This window comes from Rhinolophus ferrumequinum, chromosome 13, assembly GCF_004115265.2.
Source record: "Rhinolophus ferrumequinum isolate MPI-CBG mRhiFer1 chromosome 13, mRhiFer1_v1.p, whole genome shotgun sequence".
Lineage (NCBI taxonomy): Eukaryota > Metazoa > Chordata > Mammalia > Chiroptera > Rhinolophidae > Rhinolophus > Rhinolophus ferrumequinum.
The window spans coordinates 37,969,830-37,994,725 of NC_046296.1; the positions used below are offsets into that span (position 1 = coordinate 37,969,830).

At 36.0% G+C, this 24,896-nt stretch overlaps 1 protein-coding gene across 1 annotated transcript; it reads left to right on the forward strand.

Moving 5' to 3' along the window:
• Positions 1-1,221: 1,221 nt before the first annotated feature.
• On the forward strand, positions 1,222-3,737 carry LOC117032802 (ubiquitin-like protein FUBI). Its single transcript, XM_033124435.1, has 3 exons — positions 1,222-1,226; positions 3,264-3,604; positions 3,652-3,737. The coding sequence occupies exons 1-3, from the start codon at positions 1,222-1,224 to the stop codon at positions 3,735-3,737; spliced, it is 432 nt and encodes a 143-aa protein (XP_032980326.1).
• The last annotated feature ends 21,159 nt before the right edge of the window (positions 3,738-24,896 follow it).

Sequence of the window (24,896 nt, forward strand, 5' to 3'; positions counted from 1 at the left end):
CTAGAGCAACAGCAAAAAGCTTTAAAGAAGTATTTAAAAAATCAAAAGAGGAATTAGAATGTATATTAAAATGTTTGTTTGAGACACACACAAAAAAAATACAATAAAGGAGGAACAAAAAAGCCATGAGACATATCAAAGTAGCACATATGTAAACCCAACCATGTCAAGTATTATGTTAAATGTGAATAGATTAAACACTCCAAACAAAAAGCATACTGTCATTTTATAAAGTATATAAAGGTCTAATGAGTATGTTCTATACCTGAAACAATATAATATTGTATGTCAACTATAATTGAAAAATAAATTTAAAAAAATAAGGCTTGAAATAAATGCCACTCAGCAAAATAAATAAATAACCAAAAATAACAACAGAAAAAAACAAAACAAAGTGTCAGACTGGATGAAAAAGTAAGATCCAACTACAAGAGACATAGTTGAGATTCAAAGACACAAATGGATTGAAAGTAAAAGAATGGTGTGATTATTAATTGTATGTGTCAACTTGGCTAGGCCATAGTGCCCAGATATTTAGTTAAACATTCCGGATGTTTCTGTGAAAATGTTTTTTGGATGAGATTAACATTTAAATTAATGAATTTTGACTGAAGCAGATTATCCTCCATAATGTAGGTGCGCCTTATCCAAATCGGTTGAAGGTCTTAACAGAACGAAGATGAACCTCCCCTGAATAAGAAGGAATTCTGCCAGTAAATGGCCTTTGGTTCATATATATATAGAATATATAGAGAGGGTGCCAAAAAACTGTATACACATTTTAAGAAAGGAAAACTCTATTAAAATTGCATTGATGGTAACCACTTTGAGCACCTCTTGTAATTGCAGAAGTCCAACATGACTTGTATTCATCTTTTGTTATTGGTATATATTGAGTATTACAATTTTAATACAGTTTGTCCCTTTCTTAAACGTGTATACATTTTTTACCATCCTCTGTATGTATAGAGAGAATATATACATTATACAGAGGGTGCCAAAAACATGTATACACATTTTAAGAAAGGAAAACTGTATTAAAATTGTAATATTCAATATATATTGATAACAAAAGATGAATACAAGTCACGTTTGACTTATGCAATTATAAGAGGTGCTCAAAGTGGTTACCATTAGCGTAATTTTAATACAGTTTCCTTTCTTAAAACGTGTATACATTTTTGGCATCCTCTGTATATATATTCTAATTGACTAATACCGATGATGTAAGTTATATTATGCATACAGTAACCATAAGAAAACTGGGGTGGCCGTATTAACATCAGACAAAATAAGCATTCAGACAAGAAATTCCACTAGAAAAGAAGGGGGAAATTTCATGACAGTAAAAGGGTTAATACAAAAAAAAAGAGTTAATACATCCATAAAAAGAAATATAAATTACTAAAGTGTATGTACACCTGAAATATGAAATAAAACTGACAAAATTGAAAGGAGAAATATACAATTCAACAATTATAGTTGGAAACTTCAACGGTCTTTTCTCATTAATTTATAGAACTAGCTAGTAAATAAGTAAAAATATAGAAGATTTGAACAATACAACCAATTTGACATAACTGACATTTATAGATTACTACACTCCCAAACAGCAAAATATTCATTGTTTCCAAGTACCTATGGAACATTCTCCAGGAAAGACCATATGCTGGACCATAAAACAAGTTTAAATAATTTTAAAATGATTGAAATTATTTAAAGTACATTTTTTTAAACATGCAGAAATTAAGTTCAATGTCAACAACTAAAAGAAATTTAAGGAAATAAGAAATAGTTAGAAAATAAACAACACACTTCTAAAGAACCTGTGGATCTAACAAGAACTCATAAAGGAATTTGGAAAATATCTTGGGATGAATTAAAATGAAACAACATAACAAAATTTATGGCATACAGGTAAAACAGTCCTTAGAGGGAAAATCGTGGCTTAAATTACTTGTATGAAAACACAGCAAGATCTAAATCAATAACCTAATCTACCACCTCAAGAATAAGAATAAACCTAAATAAAACCATGCCAATTTGATTCAAAAAATACTAAAAACTAGTGATAAAGAGAAAATTGTAAATTCAGAGGAAAATATATGATACAAGACGGAACCAAGATAAGAATGACTGCGTACTTCTCATCAAAAACTATGCAATCTGGAACACAATGGCCCTTTTTAACTTCTTTACTTCTTTACTGAAAGTAGAAAGCTGAAAATCTAGAATTCTTTAATTAACAAAAATATATTGCAAAAATGAAAGTCAAATAAAGTCATCTTTAGACAAACAAAGCTGAGACAATTAAATGAGAGCATATCTTCCCTACAAAAAGATGATAAAGGAAGTTATTCAGGCAGGTGGCAAATGGTAACAGATGGAAATGTGGACCTACACAAGGGAATGAAAAATACCAGAAATGATTACTCATTAAGTACAAAGTGAGAAATGGTACTTTTTAGTTGGAAAACATGGTGGACATGACCTTGGCCAAGGTATCAAGCATCATAACCAATAAGACAAATTGACATTATGCACTTCCTGAAGTGATATACTGAAAAAGTCACAATATCACTTATATAGTATTCATGCCAAAAATGTATAACTTGAATGTAATCATAAGGAAATAAACAAACCCAATTGAGGGACATTCTATAAAACAATTTGCTTATTTTCTTCAAAAATATCAATGACATGAAAGACAAAGAAAGGTTAAGAAGCTGCTTCAGATTAAAGACTCAAGAGACATAATACCCAAATGCAACACCTGATCCTGGATTGGATACTGGATCAGAGGGAAAGGAAAATATAAGACAGAGCTGGGGAAATTGGTAAAATTTGAATATGTGCTAGATAGTAGATAATACTATCTACTATCAATATTAAATTCCCAAATTTGATAACTGTTGGGTAATTATATAAGAGAATATAAATTTTCTTAGGAAAAAACAAACTAAAACATTTAGGGATAAATGGTATTACGTCTAAAAGATAGTCTCAGATAATTCTACAAAAGAATATGTATCTCTGCGCATGCGCAATGTGTATCTGTGCGCATGCACAATAAGCAGAATGGCCCTTTGTGCATATCTTAGCACTTTTCCACTTACCATCTGCAATGAGGAGATGGGACTAGATGAACTCTGAGTTACTTCTATCTCAAAAATTCTAAGATTTGAGTGACGTGAGATGCAACAGGCGATGAGAACGTGTATGCCCTTGCTTTTTCCTCTTTTTTGACTCCATCTTCGGGGTAGCGGTAGCAGTTCAGTAGCCGACTTGCAAGCTCTCTTTGTCCGTGCCCAAGATCTACACACCCTCGCGGGGACCGGCCAGGAAACAGTCACCCAGATCAAGGCCCATGTAGCATCACTAGAGGGCATTGCTCCAGAAGATCAAGTCGTGCTCCTGGCAGGCACGCCCCTAGAGGATGAGGCTACCCTAGGCCAGTATGGGGTGGAGGTTCTGACCACTCCGGAAGTAGCTGGCCGCAGGCTTGGAGGTAAAGTCCATGGTTCCCTGGCCTGTGCTGGGAAAGTAAGAGGTCAGACTCCCAAGGTGGCCAAACAGGAGAAGAAGGAGAAAAGGAAGGGGAGGGGTAGGGGCAGGGGAAGGAGTAGGAGAAGGAGAAGAAGACTGGCGGAGACAAATGGAGGATGCAGTACAACCGGCATTTTGTCAATATTGTGCTCACCTTGGGCAAGAAGAAGAGCCCCAATGCCAACTCTTAAGTCCTTTGTGATCCTGGATTTCTCGAATAGAGCCACTTAGCCCAGTCCAAACAAGAAAAAAAAATTCTAAACTTCTAATTTTCCTTTATTTCGCTCATCTTTTGTATTCTATCACCTCCCTCGACTCACCTCAAAGCTGTTCCACAAGCCATTTCCCACCCTGCACCTTTTCCGGAGAGGACAGTTGTTATAAATATGCTCCATTCATTTAAGAACGTAGGAAAAAACATGAACAAAATGAGGACGTTAGTGGAAAATATAAAAACACATAAATGAAACTTCTAGAGATGATAAACAAAACACACTGGAAAATATTACACCTTGTGGTTTTTTTCGCTACCCAATTGGCAAACTCTTTTCCCATATTGTAAAGCAACTCCTGAAACATCATTTCCTTTAGGCAGCCTTCCCGGGTTGATTCAAAGAAAAAGCTCTACTCTTGACACTCCTATAGCTACTTCCTTTAGTACATATCTAACTTGGTTCCGCCTACCCTAAGGGGTAATCATTCTTGACCTGTGTTAACATACACATTTTCCTGTTTCTTTGTGGCTTGACTTATGCTAAATCGGACTGTGAATCCTCTATATGTATATCTATGTCAGTGAATCTGCCTTTGACTTTAAAGGTACTGTCTTCTCATAGTTTAATAAGACTGTTTAATAAGTTTAATAAGACATAGTTTTATTTATCAAAAAATAAATAAAAATTAAAATCTGATGTCCCACATTCTTTTATCAGACTTTATCCCTAAATCTTTAATAAAAAGTAAACACAGGACTTCTGCTTTGAGGAAGATAAAGTAGATATACTTTTCCCTACTCTTTTAAGTACAACTAAAAATTCTGGGCATTATTTATAAAAATATAAGAACTCTGAAGGGAGACTGGCTAGGGAACGCAGAACCCAAAGAATAATATGGTGGTGAGTTCCCTAATTATTTTTTTCCTCCTCTTTTGCCTCCTCATATAACTCAAACTGAATGCTAAAGAATATGGCTATTAATATATGAAAATGCCAACAAGTACAGACATAAAAAGTCCCAATAAAAGCCTGCTCTGTCTAGCCAAGGACCATAAAAATGAAAAATTTTAGACAATAACATGTCCCCACCCTTGGGCCCTCAAAGCACAATCCATAAAAGGAAAAGTTGATAAGTGGGACTTGATAAAAATTGAAAACTTTTGCTCTGTGAAAAAGACCCTGTTAAGAGGATGAAAAGTCAAGCTTTAGTCTTGAAGAAATTATTTGCAAAACACATATCTGACAAAGGAATAATATCTATAATATATAAAGAACTCTCAAAACACAACAGTAGAAGAAAAACAATCCATTTAGAAAATGGGCAAAAGACATGAACAGAAATTTCACTGAATGAGACATATGGATGGCACATAATACATCAAAGGAGATATCATTGTATACCTAAAAGAATGGCTTAAAAAAATAGTGGTAGCATTAAATGCTGATGAGGATATGGAGAAATTGAATCCCTCATACATTGCTGGTGAGAATGCAAAATGGTACAGCCACTTGGAAAAATGATTTAGCAATTTCTTTCTTTTTTGTTTTTTAAATCATACAATTACCATACAGCCAAGCAATTGAACTCTGGGGCATTTATCCCAGAGAAATGAAAATTTATGTTCAAATAAAAACTTGCATATGAATGCTTAGAGCAGCTTTATTTATGATAGTCAAAAACTGAAAGAACACAAATGGCCTTCAGTGGATAAATGGTTAAACAAAATATGGATGTGGTACTTTCATACCATGGAATACTACTCAGCAATAAGAAGGAATGAACTATTGATGAGCAACAACTTGGATCAATCTCCAGAGAAGTATACTGAGTGAAAAAAGCCAATCCCTAAAGGTTCCATACTCTATGATTTTATTTAGGTAACATTCCTGAAATGACAAAATTATAGAAATGGAGAACAGATTTGTGGTTGCCAGGAGTTAAGGAAATATTGAGGAAGACGGTGGGAGAACTATCCAAGGGCAACATGAGGAATATTTGTAGTGATAGAAATGTTCCATATCTTGAATATTAATTTATAACATTGGTTATGACATTGCACTCTAATTTTGCAAGATGTTATCACTGGGAGAAACTGTGTGGAGGGTACATGGCATTTCTGTTTTATTTCTTACAACTGCGTGTGAATCTTTAATCATCACAAAATAAAAAGCGTATGTTAAAAAATAGTAAATACACCAGATTCACATGTGGCTGTTTTTAACCTTTTAGACCTTAGTATAAAAAATATTTTGATAGAGGATCTTTCAGAGAAAACAAGATGACCATGGGTGCCTTAGGAAAGAAGGTCGACATGCACTAGAGGTTTAAAGGGCCAGAATGAAACCAGATACAGAGTTGAACTTCATCAACTTCTTAATTAAGTCCAGAGCTGGCCCTGGTAGCCTAATTTTTTTTTTAGACACACACACACACACACACACACACACACACACACACTCACTGCTGTATATAATATATCCTTCATGCTACTGCTACTCAAAATATTATTGATTTAAGTCACGGGACTGCACTCAGGGATGACTACTCTCAAGCCAAGGCAAGCTTTGTTTTCTGAAGTCATATCTGTTTAGTGGCAATTATAGGCTTAAATGACACGTGAAATAATATTTGACTTTGGAAGCCTCCCTTCCAGAGATCATAGGTGGTTTATGCTCACATCCTATCAATTCCCCATTTAAAACTGGGGTTTATCCGGTGTTTACGAGTTGCTGTCGTCCTCTGTGCTGTGGCCCATGCTACCAGCTCATCACCATTGCTCCAACACCAGCTCTTAGCTTCCCACTTCATCCCTGCTGCCACCCTTGTGTTCCTTGGAGTTGAAGAGGCACTTTCTCAATTACTGCACTTTGTTAGGACCAAAAAGTTAAACTTCTTTCCATTTTTCTCTCTTTGTTGAAAGACTCAGTACAAGTCTCCACAGGACCATTCTGGAAGACAAAACACCAGCCAGCACCAGAGCAAATCATTCTTAACACTCCCTCTATATGACAAAAGTATTTTCAGTAACAATCACAAAATTAAACAAATTATTCTGATGGCCAGAATAGAAAAACAGCCAGTGGAATTTTTCTTCTATTTAAATGTGTGCGGGTTTTGACTGGCGTACATGTCAATAAGAATATATAAATAGTACATCTGAAAGGAAATCAGCAATAGAGTAATACTTTTTAATTATAATGTAATTTTGGAGTCAAAGATTAAAAACCTTCTAGTTACATATTATAACATTTATGTTATAATAATGAATAATAACACAGTTTAAAACAAATCAGAAAAAATAACTAAACAAATTTCAATTTTAAAGATATTAATATTCAGTAAAAAATATATTGAATCAACTAAAATTTGCACTTACTAAACAAAAATATTGCATAGACCTCAAATTTTCTATTCTGCTTTCCTCTTTTAAATTTCAATCACAATTAAAAAGCCTAAATGGTCACATACAAAGATGGAATTTTAGTAATTTAAGTTCTATTTTTTTGTTTTTATAATCACTGTGGTATGGGCATTTATTTCTAATCTACTGTTTAAATGTAGGAATATGTAATACCTCTTGGGGTTAGAGACAGAAAGCAAACTCAAATGATTCTGGATCATTACTAACTTACTCTTGAAACAAAAGCATGTGGCTAAGTCTAATATTAGGTTGGTATAAAAGTAATTGCGGTTTTTACAATTATTTTAAACCTTTTAAACTGCAATTACTTTTACACCAACCTAATATATTGGAAGCCCACTGTATAACTTGGAATTCTCCATGTTAACTTCTGTAGAATGCAGTATTTATTAAACGATAAGTAATAAAAATGTATTAATTTGAAGATTATATATATTATTAAAATTTAACAAACAACTAGTACTTAGACTAACAAAAGATTTTATGGGGGAAGAATATTTTATCATTGCTATTATTTAGAATTGCTGGCATGTGGTGATAATAAAAAACATATCTACTTTAACTTGATTCTATAATTGTTTTTGGATTCTCTAGAGAAAATGTACCCCTATTGCCTGCACACAGAGTGGATCACTTCCACCACCCCACACTTATTTTGCCACTACGTAAAAAGTCTCTGGCCCTGGTAATGTGTACCCTGATTGGTCTCTCCTACTGGCAGGTAATTGCTTCTTACATTTGTAGCAGGAAAAGAATTTAATCTATTAAAGGTAGAATTTAATCTATTAAAGAATTTAATCTATTAAAGAATTTAATCTATTAAAGGAAAGCAAATCTTCCTTTCCCCTCTGCCTTTTTGCTGTTACAAGAAGACATCTAACATATTCTTGGCAAGTAACAGGGAAGCTTCCACAGGATGGAATAAAAGAGACTCTCCTCCAGAGAAGTATTTGGGCAGTTTGGTGGGGGAGATGTGTCACTAATATTTTAAAGAAATGTTTCTTGCCTCCATTCACTGCTTTTGGATTTGGTCTCCTTTGTACTGAAGAATGGTACTAGTTCTTTCAGGGAGGGTTTTTAGATGCTAAATTCTCTTAGCTGTTGTAAGGCTGAAAACACCGTCTCTCATGTGATGGTTTAGCTGGGTGGTTCTCAAGTATAGTCCCTATAATGGTAGAATATGAAATACATAGGAACTTGTTTAAAAAGTACATTCTCAGTCCACTTAAGACCTACTGAATCAGAAACTCTGGGGGTGGTATCAATAATCCATGTTTCCATAAACCTTCCAGGTGATTTTGATGCACACTAATGTTGGATAAGCGACTGATTTTAACTAGTTAAAGACTCCTAGATAGATACTAAATTTTTTTCCTCCATGCTTTGAAAATATTATTTTCTGGTCTTTCAGTATCTGTTGTTACTGACAAAAAAGACTGCTGTCAGAATGTCTTTATATTATATTGAACTATATGAAATGTTTAATGTTCAACCGTGTTTTATTGAGGTAAATTTACAAACAATAAAATTCACCAATTTTAGATATATAGTAATTAAATAAGTTTTGGCGATTGTACAATAATGTAACCACCATCACAATCACGATATAAAAGATTTCCAACACCCAAAAATGTTCTCTCCTGACCATTAACAATCTATCCTCTCTTCCCACTCCTGGCAACCACTAACCTGCATTTTGTCACATAGATTAGATTGAATTTTCTAGAATTTCACAGCATGGGTTCATACAGCATATGCTCATTTGTATCTTGCTTTTTACATTTAGCATAATGCTTTTGAGATTCATTTATATTATATTTATCAGTAATTTCTTCTCTTTTGTTTCTGACTAGTATTCCACTGTATGGATAAACTACAGTCTGTTTATCTGTTCATAAACTGGTGGACATTTGGGTTAATACATTTTGTCTTGCTCTCTAGCTATTTACAGAAGGAAAACAATTCCCAGGTGAATGCCTTGGGAAACTGGAGTGAACATTCTGGAAAACCAGCAAGGTTTGGGAAAGAGCTCTCTTAACTTTTACTTCATAAGGGAACAAAGCATAATAGAGCACTGAGAACTAGGGCAGCTGGAGGGTTCACTCATGTCACAACAGCAGTTAATCCTTCATAGGCAGAAGCAGAATTCCTACTCAATCATTTTTTATCTACAAGTGATCTACATTTCACATGGCTTAACCCAATAGATAATCTGTCTTTTCTATCTTGAAGTTTTATTTTCTTTTTCCTTGACTTTCTATATTTTCACTACACTGTGTCTAGATTTGAATTTGTTTTTATTTATTCTAGTTAATTCATTTGTACTCTTTCTACCTGAGGACTCATGTCTTTCTTCAATGCTGGAAATTTTTTAGCCATATCTCTTCAAATATTTGCTCCGTCCCAATCTATTTTTTTTTCTGCAATTCCTACTAGACATATGGCATAATCTTTTATTTCAACCTCTATGTCTCCTAATTTCCCTTTCTATTTTCCATCTTTTTTCTATATTCTGCACTGTGTATTTCTTTATCTGTATCATCTAATTCTATAATTTTCTCTACGGCTAGTCTAAATTACTGTTTAATCCAGTTTTCTCAATAAATTTCCTCAATATTTTAACTTCTAGCGTTTCTGTATGTTCCAGTTATTTATTGCTTCATAACAAATCATCTCAAAACGTAGCAGTTTAAAACTGTCTATTATGCTTATGATTTTGTGGATTAGGAATTCAGAAAGGGCTCAGTGGCTTAGGGTTTCTTATGTAGTTGCAGTCAGACAGTGGTTATAGCTGAAACAGCAGAGGGCTGGAGAAGTTGTAGATAGCCCAATACCTTTCTTTATGTAACGATTTTGGAAAATACAATCTACAATGCTACATGGTTCTCTTTCAAATCCCTACTTTAAAAAAAAAATTATGTCCTGTTCTTACCTTACAAGTTCTGTTCTCTTGCTCGCTCTCTCTCACTCTCCCAACATGTTAAAGCATACCTAAAGTCCCTTTTGCATTGTGTCCTGGGTTGTAGATAAGACTCCCATCAAGCTTTCCAATGGCTGCCTTTGCTGGTGGTTCAGTAGGATTCACTGATTGCGCACAAATATTTAGTTTACAATCTTGGCACGGGGCTTCTATGTGATGAGGTTATTGTGAGTATTTGAGCCTACGTAGACTTCACAGGATAAGGATCTTTATTTCTCTTAGCTGACTCTTTTCACATTCATGGCCCAACCTGCTCTGTAGGGAGACTAACTACAACCTACCCCCATGTGCAGGAGATCTCAAGATTTGACTGCCATACTTTCCAGTTGTTAAAATCCATACCCTAAGGTGCTGGGATTGCTCATTAGACATAAGTAACACTCACCACTCTTAATTTCTAACACCTGGAAATTTCTATTTCTTACAAGCTCAGCGATATACTTTAAAATATATATTTTTAGAATCTAGCAATTTTATGTGTTAAGTGGAAAGAGGATTTCCCATGTTTTCTTGGTATTCATCTTGACCAAAAGTCAACTGTATTTCTAAATATAGTGCTTTGGATTGCTGAATGCTTGCATTTAATGGACAAAGAAGCTCTTCTTTTTGGATCATCTAACCTCATTAATAAGACTTTTGTGTAGAGGAATAAAGCAGGTGTGAGTGTGTATTTGGGGAAACATGTAAGGGAATGGATAAGTTCAGAGCCTGCTAGATTCAAGTCACAGATGGCAAGGATCCATTCTTGAAGAGTTATTCCAGTGTAAGTCTGCTGCCTGAGGCTACCCAGTGAGAGTCCAGAGGACTCTAGTCACAGCCACTATTCAGTGGCCTTTGTATCTCCAGCAGCTGACCATCCAGTCTTCAGATGGGTAGGAACTATAACCTGTGTATTCTCAGAACCCTTGACCACCACTTTCTGATTGAGAAATGAGGGGAGGCCACACCCTGCCCAGCCATGATTCTATCCAGGCCACAATGTTTGCCAACCCCAGGCTGGCCCCGGGAACCTGGAGCGATCATTCTGGAAAACCAGCAGAGTTTAGGAAAGACCTATCTTACTTTTACTTCATTATGGAACAAAGCATAATGGAGCACTGAGAACTAGGGCAGTTGAAAGTTTCACTCATGTCACAAGTACAGAGATTTTAGGCACAGGTATGATCGGAGAAAGTGAGAATCCTAAATAAACATAATCTAACCCCACAGAGCCAGTTCTCTGGGGGAAAATGGGATTTTATTAAGTTAGTCTTTTAGTGCATTTTCTCATATCTCCCCCTCCTCCTGACGCTTACTTACTTCAAGAGAATATTTTCAGACTTCTGTGTATGAAAGTATCCTTTCAAATAGAGACTCTGTGGGTCCATATTGATATACCTGCTCTTATATAAGCAAGATAATGATAACGATGACTCCAACCACTATTCATTCCTGAAGATTCAGTCAAATTCCCAACCCTATATGAAGACTTCTCTGTCAACTCCAGCACATCCTGACCTCTGACTTCCAATACGTTGTCTGTTCCACTCACTGGTCACCTCACACGTGCCTCCAGATTTTTCCTGTCATTGTCTCAAGTTGTTATTTATCTCTAATATTCTTTGTAAACTTTGAATCTGTTGAGGTTTGGTCTCTCTAACCAAATTATAGGGCTTTTAAGTCTAGGAATATACATTGCACATCTTTATTTTAATAATTTATACTATTTGCCATAGGCTGAGAATGACACGAGGGCTCCATAAATATTAATAAATGATAGTTTATTTGTTCACTGTTCTTGTTGGAAGTTTACGTTATATACCATATATTCAGAAACTGAAATGTGCCAGAATACAGAAAATCCTTGAAGAGGTGATTCTCACCATGCTTAATTTCCCACCTGCAATGTAGAGATGACAATATTCAAGTGTCTGTTACACTGACAGATGAAAAGGTTGTTGTTATTGTTTTTAAAATCATGTGACATAAAAGTCTTCAAATATAAGATTACTGTAAAGTCTTGTCACAGGTGTGCCTCACTTTACACAAATGACATAGTTCTGAAAAATTGGAAGAAAATGAGTTTTCACTGATTTATTGTTTGGTTTCAGCATTTAAAGCTTGATATGAATTTGTCAGTTGTAAAATTAAGTTTGCAGTAGGGACTTGAGAAAAAAACTGGTCAGGTTAACTTGACTTGAAATAAAGCCACTGTCCTAATTTGTATTATTTTTCAATCCAGATTTTCTCCCTGAATTCTCACCTGACATCATGGAGAAAATCCATCAGTGATCCATCAGTCAAATCCCTCTTTTTCTAATATGCACCCTCCCCACTCTTGCTTATTCTCTGCTGAACCTACCTGGTGAAATTCCAAATGGGGTAAGCCAACTTTCTGCCTTCAGGGCTCCTGAACCTTGAATATCGAGCTCCTCTGAAGATAATCAATCATACAGCCCTGTAGATTTCACTGTACCTATCTCTTCAAACCTCCTAGTGCTACCTCCCCCTGAGAACTCATAGTAAATGACTTTGCCTCCCACTTAGCTAGAACATAAATAAATGATTTTATATACACACACACATACACACACACACACACAATGTATGCCCAAAAAATCTATACACATTTTAAGAAAGAAAAAAACTGTATTTATTCAAATTGTAATACACAATATATACTGATAACAAAAGATAAATACAAGTCACATTTGATTTCAGCAATTACAAGAGGTGCTCAAAGTGGTTACCATCAGTGTCTAGACTTCTGATTACGGCAAACTACTGCTTGAGCAACGTTGACCAAAGTGTCCACTTGTATACAATTTTTTGGCACCCCCGGTATATATATATGTGTGTGTGTGTATATGTATATATATCAAATATATATACATACATATATACACATATATATACTAAAAATATATATGTGCGTGTGTGTGTGTGTGTGTGTGTGTGTGTGTGTATCATAAGAAGATAGGAACAACCTCAAAATTGCTTTCACACCACATAATCTCCTTGGGAAGGTTCATATATTCATTGGACTCGTCTGACTGTTGTTTGCTGATGACAAGCAACTGCGTGTCTCCAACCATATCACTCTCCTGTTCTCCAGATCTGAATATCTCAATGTCTCCTTGACATAATTTGGACACACAAATTCAGTGTGATGTTAATGAACCTACCTGTCTGCCTCTGCTGTCATCTCCCCCTGAAAAACTGTGTTCTTTCTTCCTTGCGAAGAGCACTTTCATCTACCCTGTTGCCCAACCAACTCACCCTTAACCTTCCTCTCCTGAAACTTCCTCATGCAATTAAACAACTACCAGGACCAATCAATTCTACCACCTAAATAACCCTCTCTCCTTTACTGTCACTTCCCAAGTTCAAACCTACGTGATTGCAACATGTCTCTTTGCTGGTCTTCCTGAGTCCCGTCTTTAATCCGTTCTTTTGACTTCATGCTACCAGTTGGCTCAGATATGCTCTACTTGGCTCTCATTATTTTGGGCTTCACTACAACTCCATGTGTTTCATTCTGGCATCCAAGCTAAAGGAACAATGGCCACCCATGTTAGCCAAAGAGATCATTCTGAAATTCAAAGGTTATCAAGCTCTCCCTTGTTTAAAATTCTTTAGTGGCTCCTTAACACTCTTAGAAGACCATCCAAACTTTTTATCGTGTATTTATTAGTCAGCTATTTGCCACAATGATACTGTGTAACAAACTACCCCCCAAATCAGAGGCTTACAATAACAATCCCTTTTTCTCATGTTCACAAGTCTATAGGTTGGCTGCAACTAAGCTGAGTTAGGCTGGAATTCAAGCTCCTGAGCTCCACGATGCAAGCTACAGGAGATAGATTAGGTTCAGATCTGTACACAGCGTAAAATATCTTCAAAATGAAGGCCCGACCTTGTCATCCAAGATCCCAGCACAGAACCTAGTTTATAGTAGATGCTCACTAAATGTTTGTTGAATGATTGAATGAAGCCAAATAGGGCTTGCTTTGGGGAAACCAAGAAGTTAATTTCTGTGTCTGCAGCCTCCCTGCTCTGCATGCTATTTTCTCCTATATAATGTGTTTTGTTTAGGAATCTGGTTCCGTTGTGATCATTTCCCCCAGCTCACTACTAAAACCCACTCTTACAGAGGCCATGTATCCAGTAAACTACACATTAATAAAAATAGCAGTCTGTTAACCCTTCCAGATTTGTTTGGCATCTGAGCTCTCACTGAAGAATCTGTAGCAGGACTTTGACTCCTGCTAAAGGAATTTAAATCACCTAGTAAAAGATAAAGAAAAGTTTAACACTAAACAGTGGCAAGTTGTATTGTCCTCCTCGTAAGGTTCATTTGAATACCAGATTCAACTCCCATTAGTTTTTCAGATAAATGTCAGCTCAACCCCCTCACGACTGTGTTACAAAAAGTTTCACTCAATTAGGTGCTTTATTTTAAGCCCTCCAGGATAGAAGCTTTCTTTAAATGTACTATGGATAAAGACAGCTGCCACAGACAATGATCTTCCCATAACACACCAACATTCATGCCAGCCTCCCCCATGATTAATCCTTCAGCCATGGTGTACGCATGGCTTCTTCCAATCAGATCCCAGAATGCCCCTAGAAATAGGTCATCTGAAATAAACATCAACTTCACTTCAAAAAGATTCTATGCCTATGTGGTCATAGACCAAAAAAAGAGTCCTTTGGGGAAACAGGACATGTAAACAGCAGAGCCCAGGCATCCCTTGCATCCTGTTCCTTCTTTCTCAGTGGCAACTTCGTATTCGACCTCTCTAAAATCAACAGCTCTCTGCTGTCCAAATTGAGTTTCGGCATTGTCTCTCTCTCCTTCCCTCATTTCCATTAACTTATCCCCTCAACATAATACGTACTCATTTGCAAGAACATTACTTAAATCATAAGGAACGGGCTTGCTCCATCTCCCTGATAAGTTATAAAATAGCAAACATAACTAGAATGCATCTCTAAGCCAGATTACTAGGTGTCAGAGTTGAGGGGGGCAGTGTGGGGATGCAAAGGAAACTCATATTTATTAAGCCATTTCCACGCAGCACTGTTCTATTGTTTTATATATAGGATGTAGTTTAACCCTCATTACACTTATCTGAGGTATCTGTTTTTATCTTCCTTGTAAATAGGAAACCCAAAATTCAGAGAGGTTAATAAACTGGCGCTTGGGTCCCATAGCTAGTAATCAGCAGAGATAGAATTAGAACCCAAATCTGACTAGTCTCCAAAATCCATGTCCCCAGCACCTGCTCCGTGTCTCCATGGTTGAGTCCTCTTAATGAAAGAATGAAAAACATATTTCCAGAATTGTGTGATAAGCAAGGAACTATTTTAATGAGCCAATCAACAATCCTCCAATTCACAAGTAGGTACTTAAAGCCTCCTAAGTGCTGAGCTGCAGGCTAGGCAAAACCAAAGAATCACAGAAGTCGGTGATGGACTCTGTGACCTTCAGTAGCTTCCAGTCCAAGAGAGGAGAAAAGCATATTGCATCCAGGGAATGAACAAGTACTCAAACTGTGTAGTACAGTTTAGATAGGACAGGTCAGTGTGGGCTTAATAAGCAATGGATCAGTCAGGGTTCTAGTTGCAAGAAACTAGATTTAAGCAAAAGGAATTTATTTAACAGGTAGTGGGCAAAACCACAATGAGCTATCACTTCACAATCACTGGAATGGCTATAATCAAAAAGACAGACAATAACAAAGATTATTTGGCAAAGACGTGGAGAAATTGGATCCCTCACACTTTGCAAAACAGTGCAGTCACTCTAGAAAACAGCTTAGCAGTTCCTCAAAAGGTTAATCATAGTTTCCATACCAGTAATTCCACTGCGAGGTATATACCCAAGAGCAATGAAGATATAACATCTACACAAAAAACTTTCACATGAATATTCATAGATCATAATAGCCAGAACACAGAAACAACCCAAGGATCCATCAACAGATGAGGACATAAACAAAATGTGGGCTAGCCATACGATGAAAAATTATTCAACAATAAAAAGGAATGAATTATCAGTACATGCTCCGACATGGATGAGCCTTGAAAATCACACACACACACACACACACACAAAGAAATGTACTGTATGATTCCATTAATATGAAATGCCCAGAATGGCAAATCTATACGATATAAAATAGATTAGTGGTTGCCTATACCTGGGAGTCGGAGGAGGAATGGAAAGTGACTGCTAAAGGGTACAAGGTTTCTTTTTCAAGGACAAAAGTGTTCTAAAAGTAGATTGTGGTGGTCATTGCATGATCTTGTGAATTTACTTTAAAACTGAATTGTACACTTTAAACTGGTGAATTGTATGGTATGTGAATTAAATCTCAATAAAACTGTTTTTAAAAAATATAGAGGATAGCTTATAGAATCTCTGAGAGGCCACAGAAATAGGCATAGAGGTTGCATGGGCAGAAACAATGCTCCAAATTATTCAGGCAACTGTAAAGGCAAAGATATCACAAACATTGCTGCTGGTACAGACTGTGTTGCTTGCCCAGAAGACACGACTAACAGAATTCGGCTACAGGGACCACAGGGACCACAGCCTCTGGGAACCAGATTATCTTCCATGGCTGCAGCCCCCACTAGCCACCAGAACAGATTCTGCACAGTCCCTGCTTCTTCTCACACCTAGTTAGGAGGGGAGGCATTTCACTGGGAGAGCCCAGGTCACATGCCCACACCCTAGCTTCAATAGAGTCTGGGAAAGTGAGTATCCAGCATTGTCAGGGTTGTAGGGGAAAGTGGACTGTGCCTTATAAGGATGATGATCCAAACATAGAAAGAAGGTGGCCACAAAAAATGACTGATGCTGCTACAGAAGGTTTTCTTACTGGAAATAGATTTAGCTGCTCTTTGAGGGATGGACAGGATTTTGACCCAGAAAAATGAGAAAAACATTGCAGCTGGGGAAATTGCATTAGGTAGGTAGAAATAAAAACCTAGGTTTTTCAGGAATTCACAAGATTCTCCAACTTGATGGAAAGATAAAACATGAAGGCATCTAACACATGATACAGGAGGGAGAGTGGCATCAAACCTCTGGACTGTACAGTTGTAGGGACTTTAAAAGAAAGGTCACCCAAGGTGGGTTATTAGAGGAAACCCTCAAAATCCAAATGGCTTGTAAGAATTTCTTTGTAATCTGGCCACCAGGGACTTCGGTGACAACTTGAAAATTAGAACCAACCAGTCCCCCAAGTATCAGGGAGAGGCACCCAGGTGGTTTCTTCACTTCCTTTGTTTTGTCCTCCTGCACACCTGGGCACGAAACAAAACAATGGAAACCTGACTGCTTGTGAGGTGTATTCAAATGGGGGCCTTGGTGGCAGTTTGGGGGTGAGACATGTTATTTCTGGTTTAGGCTGCTGAGACTTTTTTGCCAAATGATTTCTTTTTCTCCCTGTGTCTTCGAAGCACACAGAATAGATTGATCCCTTTCTCAGACCATCCCACATCATTTCTTTCTATTCTCTAGTTTTCTTTGGAACTCTAAATCTTTGTTCCGTCTGGGTAGCTAGGATGATGTAGAGCAGTCTGGAAGAGGGTCTGGCCCTATCACCATAGTTCATTTCATTTTTATGCTCCCTTTCTATCTGGCTTTTCTTAATAGCTTTGAGATGAATTTCCTTTCAGCCTTGCTCTGGCCTTGTGAAAGCAAAGAGTTGAGTTATTAGGCACAATAGGAGCATTTATTTATCTGGCTTTCATCAAGATAAATAACAAATTTATATAAAAATCTTAGCACATCAAAAACATCCCAATATATAAAAAATAAGTGTGGCTTACTTAATGGTTTTGCAAAACTTTGTCATAAAATATCAACATGGTAAATTAATTTGCAAAATGATATTTTAACTTGAAGTCACTTATAGCACTATGGGGCAGATAGAAGAGGTGAATTTCAAGAAAGTCTCACCATGGAGCTTTAAAAAAAAAAAAAATCACATCAGCAACATCGTACATAAAAAGCAGGGATGATGGATTCACCATCAATAAATTTAATAGCAGCTGGAGCGCCATTTGCTAGAAATTCACTTTGAGTCTGAATTATTTTAAATAAGGCATCACACATAGGGGTAAGAAAAAAAAAAATTCCCAGCTCAGTTTCCATTAATTTCCCAGCCAGTAACTTTGAAATAATGTAGAATTTACAGGTCAGCGGCAAAAACTCACTCAACCAGGGAGAAAATGGGCCATTTCTCTTTGGTGTCCAACTGAAGACCCTACTTAGGAGCTATTTCCTGATTCTTATAGTCTTTTAACTATATCATTTCTTGATTTTTAACTGGGCAGAAGCACCTCCCCATGATACAGGGAAATGTGAGTAGATTCAGTTTTCACTGCATTACAAGGGCATTATTATCCAGGCCCCCAAGTAGCAATCTGCCCACATTAGTATTAAGGACTATGTGACACCAGCTGAGAGGAAGACACAAGACACAAATCCTGGCTTTTGTTATTGGCAAGTTAAAAAGGCTGAGCAGTGGGAAAAGAGAAATGGGCACGTAGAGGTTTTGCAGCCCGAGGTTTTGCAGCCCATGGTTTTGCAGCCCGTAGTTTTGCAGCCCGCTAGAGGAGGTTGCCCGTCTCTTCTGCCTGACTCCATAGAACAGGGTCTGTCACTGGGGCTGGGCATTCAGGGCAGCCATTTGGCGGGCGCTCACATTCACGAAGAGCTTCAAACGTTTGATGTTATCATCAAAGGAGGTCATCCATCCAGCCCCAGAGATGCACAGTGACTATAAGAGGATGACATTCATTATAAAACTTTCATCTAGCTCATGTCCTGCCTGTGGTGCACTACACATTAATATTTCAGATGTTATTATTATGTGAATAACACAAAGACATTTCATGAGACTTAATGTAAACAACATTTAAAACACACCACAATTTTTTGAAACACGGTTTGGGAATTCTTCCTTTATTTTATATACAAAGATTCTCAAAAATTAGAAAAGTAAAAGAACAAAAGAGAGGGGGAAAATGGTCAGAGCGTCTGCCAATTTCTGAGAGACCCTGTCTAGAAGACCGTGTTTAGCTTACTAATGACAAGATGCTATACATTTGACTCAATTCAATTGATTTCAATTATTAATCAATCTTTAGGACCTTAAGTTGTAGAGACGATAAAAGCAATCTGTCAATACAAATATTGGTTGCTGTTCAGTGAGCGCCAATTACATGCTGGCCACCGTACTAGACTTTTTCTGTTGTTTTCTTTAATCCATAACAACATTCAGATAAAGATTATCATCCCTATTTGACCTGAACCATCCCTAAACTGAGTCTCAGAGAAATGGTATTTGCTAAAATAACCAGATGATTAAAAGAACTGGGATTTTGAACCCAGATCTGTTTGCCTCCAAAGGCAAAGTAGTAGTTCTTAGCCACTACTGAAAGATCATTTAAATGACAGTCACTAATTTTATAGGAAAAATAAAAGACACAACTGAACATCTTCTCCCTCAGTCAGTGCTAGATGACTACTGTCAGAGTCTACTGTTTGGCCCCCTTTTCTAGACCTTACCAGCTCCCATTTATCAGCTTAGTCTTACTTCAGACAAAAAACTGCGATACAGCTAAGTAGGCTTCAACTTTAGATTTTTGTGTTCTCTTGAGATTAGTCCCTGACTGGGATTTGGACAGTTCAGAAACTCCTCAGCAACCATTCACAGATCACTGTTAGAGTGAAAGTCTTATTTTCAGAGTATAATGTTATACTCAAGCCTTGGACTACCTTGCTTTTTCTCCATGTACCCAATAATGTAACTTCAGGGAAAGAACTACCAATGCTCGAATACCCACTAGCCTAGTTATAGGACATCTCTTATTTTAAATAAATAATTATAGCATTTTAATAGGTAAGATAGGTACATGGAAGAATATTCCAAAAGTTCAAAAGGATAGATAATGAAAAATAGGTCTTCCCACCCATCTATCTGGAGGCAACCACTATCTTTTAGAGATAGTCCATGAAAACATAAGCATTGAATGTATCCACTTAAATGTCAGTGTCTCACCATGAACATTGAATTTTTAATGATGTGTCTTTAAGATGGTTTCACAGCTGCAGAGAGCTTTTCCATACCTATGTAGTATTCCATTAATGGATGTACTATTTTGTATCTAACCCGTCCTTTTTTGATAGACATTTAGATTGTTTCCAATATTTTTGCTATTAGAAATAATGCTACAGTGAATGCCTTTCCACTTGTAACAATTTACAAATGTAGATATATCTATAGGATTAATTTCTAGCAATGAAGTTGTTGTGTCACATTTAATCTGCCCTTTCCAGAAGTTGTGCCAATTTACACTTGCACTGACAATTCCTTGCTTCCTAATATCTTCACCCATATGAGGTGTTACAAACTTTTAGATCTTTGCCAATCTGATTGTCAGTATTAATTTCCATTTCTCTTATAATAAGCTTAGTCAAGTCATCCGTATTTCTTTTTCTATAAACCAGCTGTTAATATACTTTGTCTGTTTTTATATTAGGTTGCTGATCCTTTTTCTTATTAATGTGTAGGAACTCTTTTTATATTAAGGAAATAAACCCTATAGGATATGTATTATACATAGTTTTTGTTCCTCAATTTGTCATTTGTCTTTTAACTTTATTATTTCTTGGCAAGTAGAATTTTTTCATTTTTATTCATGAAAATTTATCAATCCTTTCTTTTATGGCCTCTGAGATTTGTATCAAACTTTAAAAGTCTTTACCCACATTGATATTGTGGGAGTTCTATGTATTTTATGACTTCATTTTTAGGTTTAAATCTTTTATCCATCTGGAATAGATTAGATACAAAGAACAAGGTAATGATCCAATTTGATTTTAGTGCTGCAAATGGCTGCCAAATGGCCTCCAAGACATTCTGCATTTCATCTTTTTTAGATAGTGCTTGGGAGCACACTTAGAAAACTACAAATTGGTCTTAGCTTCAGCCTTAGATCCCTTGGGAAACTCGTCCCACATAGTACATGGAAAGTACCATCATTACCCCTCCAGAAATAAGCTGATACAGGAATGTACCTGAATGAGAAGCAGGGCAACTGGGATTAGTCCAAGTGTAGGCAGACAAGTTTTGTGAGGCCCAAAGCATACAAATTGGGGGAAAGGGTGTTCTTTAGGAAAAATAATATAAAATTACAAATAAAATTAGATATAAACATGAATATTTATTTAGAATAAAAGAAACAATAATAAATTTAAAAATTTAAGTGAATACATTCTGCAAACAGAAAACACAGAAAATAACATAATAAAACAACATAATAATATATTTATTAATTCCCTGTTACCTCTATATTATTTTGGCTGCATATTCTTTGATTGCCTACTTATATGACTATGATTTTCACAGAGAAAATAGATAATTCTGTTTTTCTGCTAGCATGGTTGATCGGAATTATTATTATTATTATTAATGATGGTTTAGAAAATTTCCTTCAGCATTAAATGTGATATTAGTATTGTCATGTAACTTTGTAGGATTGTTGTTAAATTTGGGGAAATCTCTATCTAGTTTCTTTCATATATAAACTATAAGATCATTTCCAGTTTTTCTTGTTCAGTGACTAACCTTAAATTCTCTTTGAATTGATGATACTCATTAACCAGTTTGTCATCACTGCCCTTGTTGTAAAGATTACATTAGTTTTATGTAATTATTTTGTCGAGTATTTTATACCGAATCACAAAGTAGTATAAATCCTTTTCCAGTATGTTCATATGATTTTCTCATCTTCATTAATTGGATTGTCAAACAATACAAGAATTAATTTATTCATTACTTTTATTCAAAATGTATCTCTTTTAGTGAATTATTGCTTTCGGTATGATCTGAAATTTGGAGGGAGTCAAATTTAATTCTTGTTTTTTTGTTCATTTGCATTGCTTTTATTTCATATTCCATTAATATTTATATGGAATTTTCTTGATGAAAGAGAAAATTAAACCTGAAATTATAAATTATATAGAAAGTAATGAAAAACTATTATAAGAAAACCAATGGGTCACAGCTAAAACTGTACTCTGAGGAAAATATATAGCCGAATACCAAGAACAAATGAATTTATTTTTTAAGAAATTAGTAAAAGAACAACAAGAAAACCAAAAGAAAGTGGTAAGACGTAATTAATAAAGACAATGTTTGAGAGTATTGAAATGTAAAAAAGTTATGCAAATATAAATAAATTCTCAACATTTAATATTTGAAAAGGAATAATAAAATAGGTAACTCTCAAACATAATTAAGGAGAAAATATAGAAAAGAGAACCACAAGGTTGAGAATCAAAACAAAGATATGAGAAAATACTATGAGTGAATATTAAATTAAACTCTATAGCTATAATCTGAGAATATAGAGAAAATGGATGTTTTCCTATTAAAACATAACACTACATTAAAACTGAAGTTTCAGCTCAAGCTGCAAGATTCATCAGATTCATTGCTGTATTCCAAAGGAAGGATTAAAATACATGCAGAATTTACAAAGGCAATAAAACAATGATTTATTGCACAAATTTTGAAGCTCTTACCTTGAGAACACAAAAGAGTCAAAAGTTAGAAATTAAAGAGAGAAATTTGTCAGGAGACTTTATCTGGATATAGCTGAACTGTTATTCCTACTCTTCTTCTTCACCAAAGGAGAAAGGAATGTTACCTCCTAACTCCAAGTCTAGTCCTAGAAATTTCGATCATACCACCCAAAGAGCTTGACTTGTATTCCCTGCTATTGTTGAGAAGGGGTAGGGGTGAGGGAGAAGAGCACAATAGCCTGGGGTCTTGGTCCCATCTCCTGGGCAAGAAATAGCTGCTCCAGTGGCAGAAAACAGGCAGCCGTACTGGGATAGATCTGCCCCCTCGCCCCCACTCCCCGAGTATTTTTTGGAACAGAAGACATGAGTTTCTTCCCTTGAACCAGACATAAGCCTTGAGGGTGAGAGAATCAGCCTTTTCCTATTCCTGCCATGAGCACAGTTTGAGAGGGCTATGTGAATCCAACGGAAAGTTTACAGAGGTAATGGAAAACTAGAAAGAAGCTGCATAGAATTCATTGTCCACATCACTAGATTTGCTGCTTTCAGCTGGAAGACTCTGAAAAAATTACACAAGTGGCCATGAGAGAAGAAAAGTAAACAAAAACAAAATAGGCCCAGGAAATGTGACACCAGCTTATAACAGTACCTGTCAAAATCGAACTTTCTACCCATCTTTTGTCTCCTTTCTCCAGGCATACTCCACTCCAGAGGAATTGGAAATAGCAACTAATAATTGCTGGAGGTGAATAAAACAGAGAAAAGAAGATTTCTCCCTGGTGGTGATTGTGGTGGCAGTGTAATTCTTTAATTTCTCCAAATTCCAATTTAAAAACAGAACAATAGATAGCAAAATCAAAACCCATGCATGGATAACACAATGAAACTAGTTGACAAGGTATCCACACAAGTTCCAAAGTGCAACCAGGTGAGGACAAACCATCAAGAGCCACAAGACTTGCATGATATCACAGACTTTGCATAGAAGAAAGCAGAGGGAAGTAATGGAGCATCTGATAGATATGAAAATAGAAGACCCCAAAATGACCAACAGGTACTTACTGGAAAGCATGGAAGGTCAGTTAGAGAGGAGCAGGTGAAACTGAGAGGAGTTTTACCTAATAGAATAGCAGGTGAGTGCTAGGAGCTTGGGGAGGGAACTATAGAGGCTGGAGCATTCTGGTTTAGGTGAACTGCCTATACTCTCCTACAGGAAAGAGCCTCACATTGAGGGAAAACTGCTAGAACTAGACTCAAAATTGAGTAGGATGGGGTCAACAGAAGAGGATGGGGAAAAAAGGTCCAGACCCTGTGCAGGTAAGGATACAGATACAGGAACCCTGAGAAACAAACTACCATATTTTTTAATGCTATGTGAAAACAACAGAAGAGAGAACTCTGTGAAGTTACTCTGAACCGTGCCTCTTTCCAAAAGTTCAGGAAAACTAGTTTCACATTAAAAAATTAATGGTAGAAAATGATTGAGGCCAAATTCTACACAAAGTTATTATATGATAAAAGAGAATAAGACATAGAATAACATCTCCATGGTGCAGTGGTTCTCCAACATTTATTCTCAGCACCCTTTTATACTTTTCAAAATGGTGAAGACTTCCTAAAAGCTGTTGTTTATGTAAGTTATATCTATTTATAAGTACCTAATTCAAAATTAAATCTGAGTGATGTTTAAAATATTTATCAATTCATTTAAAAATAATAATGCACCTAGTACATGTTAACATTAATAACATATTTTGTGAAAAATCACTACATTTTCCAAAACAAAAAATGATAATTTAATGAGAAAGATAGCATTGTTTTACATGTATACAAATCTCTTTAATAGAAGACAGCTGGATTCTCATATTTGCTTCTGCATTGCATCTCTTGTGATGAGCTATTTTAGTTGAAATATATGAAGAAATCTGGTCCTACACAGATATGTAGTTGGAAAAGGAAGGAGGATCTTAATGGCTTTTTCAGATAATAGTGGATATTGTTCTTTGATATTACACCAAACTTTCACAAGTGATAATTGTTTGAAGTTTAACTGCAACGTGGAATATGATGAAACTCTTTCACTAAATTTTTTAAACTCTGTTCTATTAAAATCCATTGGTTTATCTTTGATGGGTCTTTTACAC

Excerpts from the sequence above, each read along its gene's own strand:
- LOC117032802 (XM_033124435.1), top strand. Across the intron at positions 3,605-3,651 it reads GGAGAAAAGGAAGGGGAGGG|ACAAATGGAGGATGCAGTAC; the intron begins GTAGGGGCAGGG and ends AGACTGGCGGAG.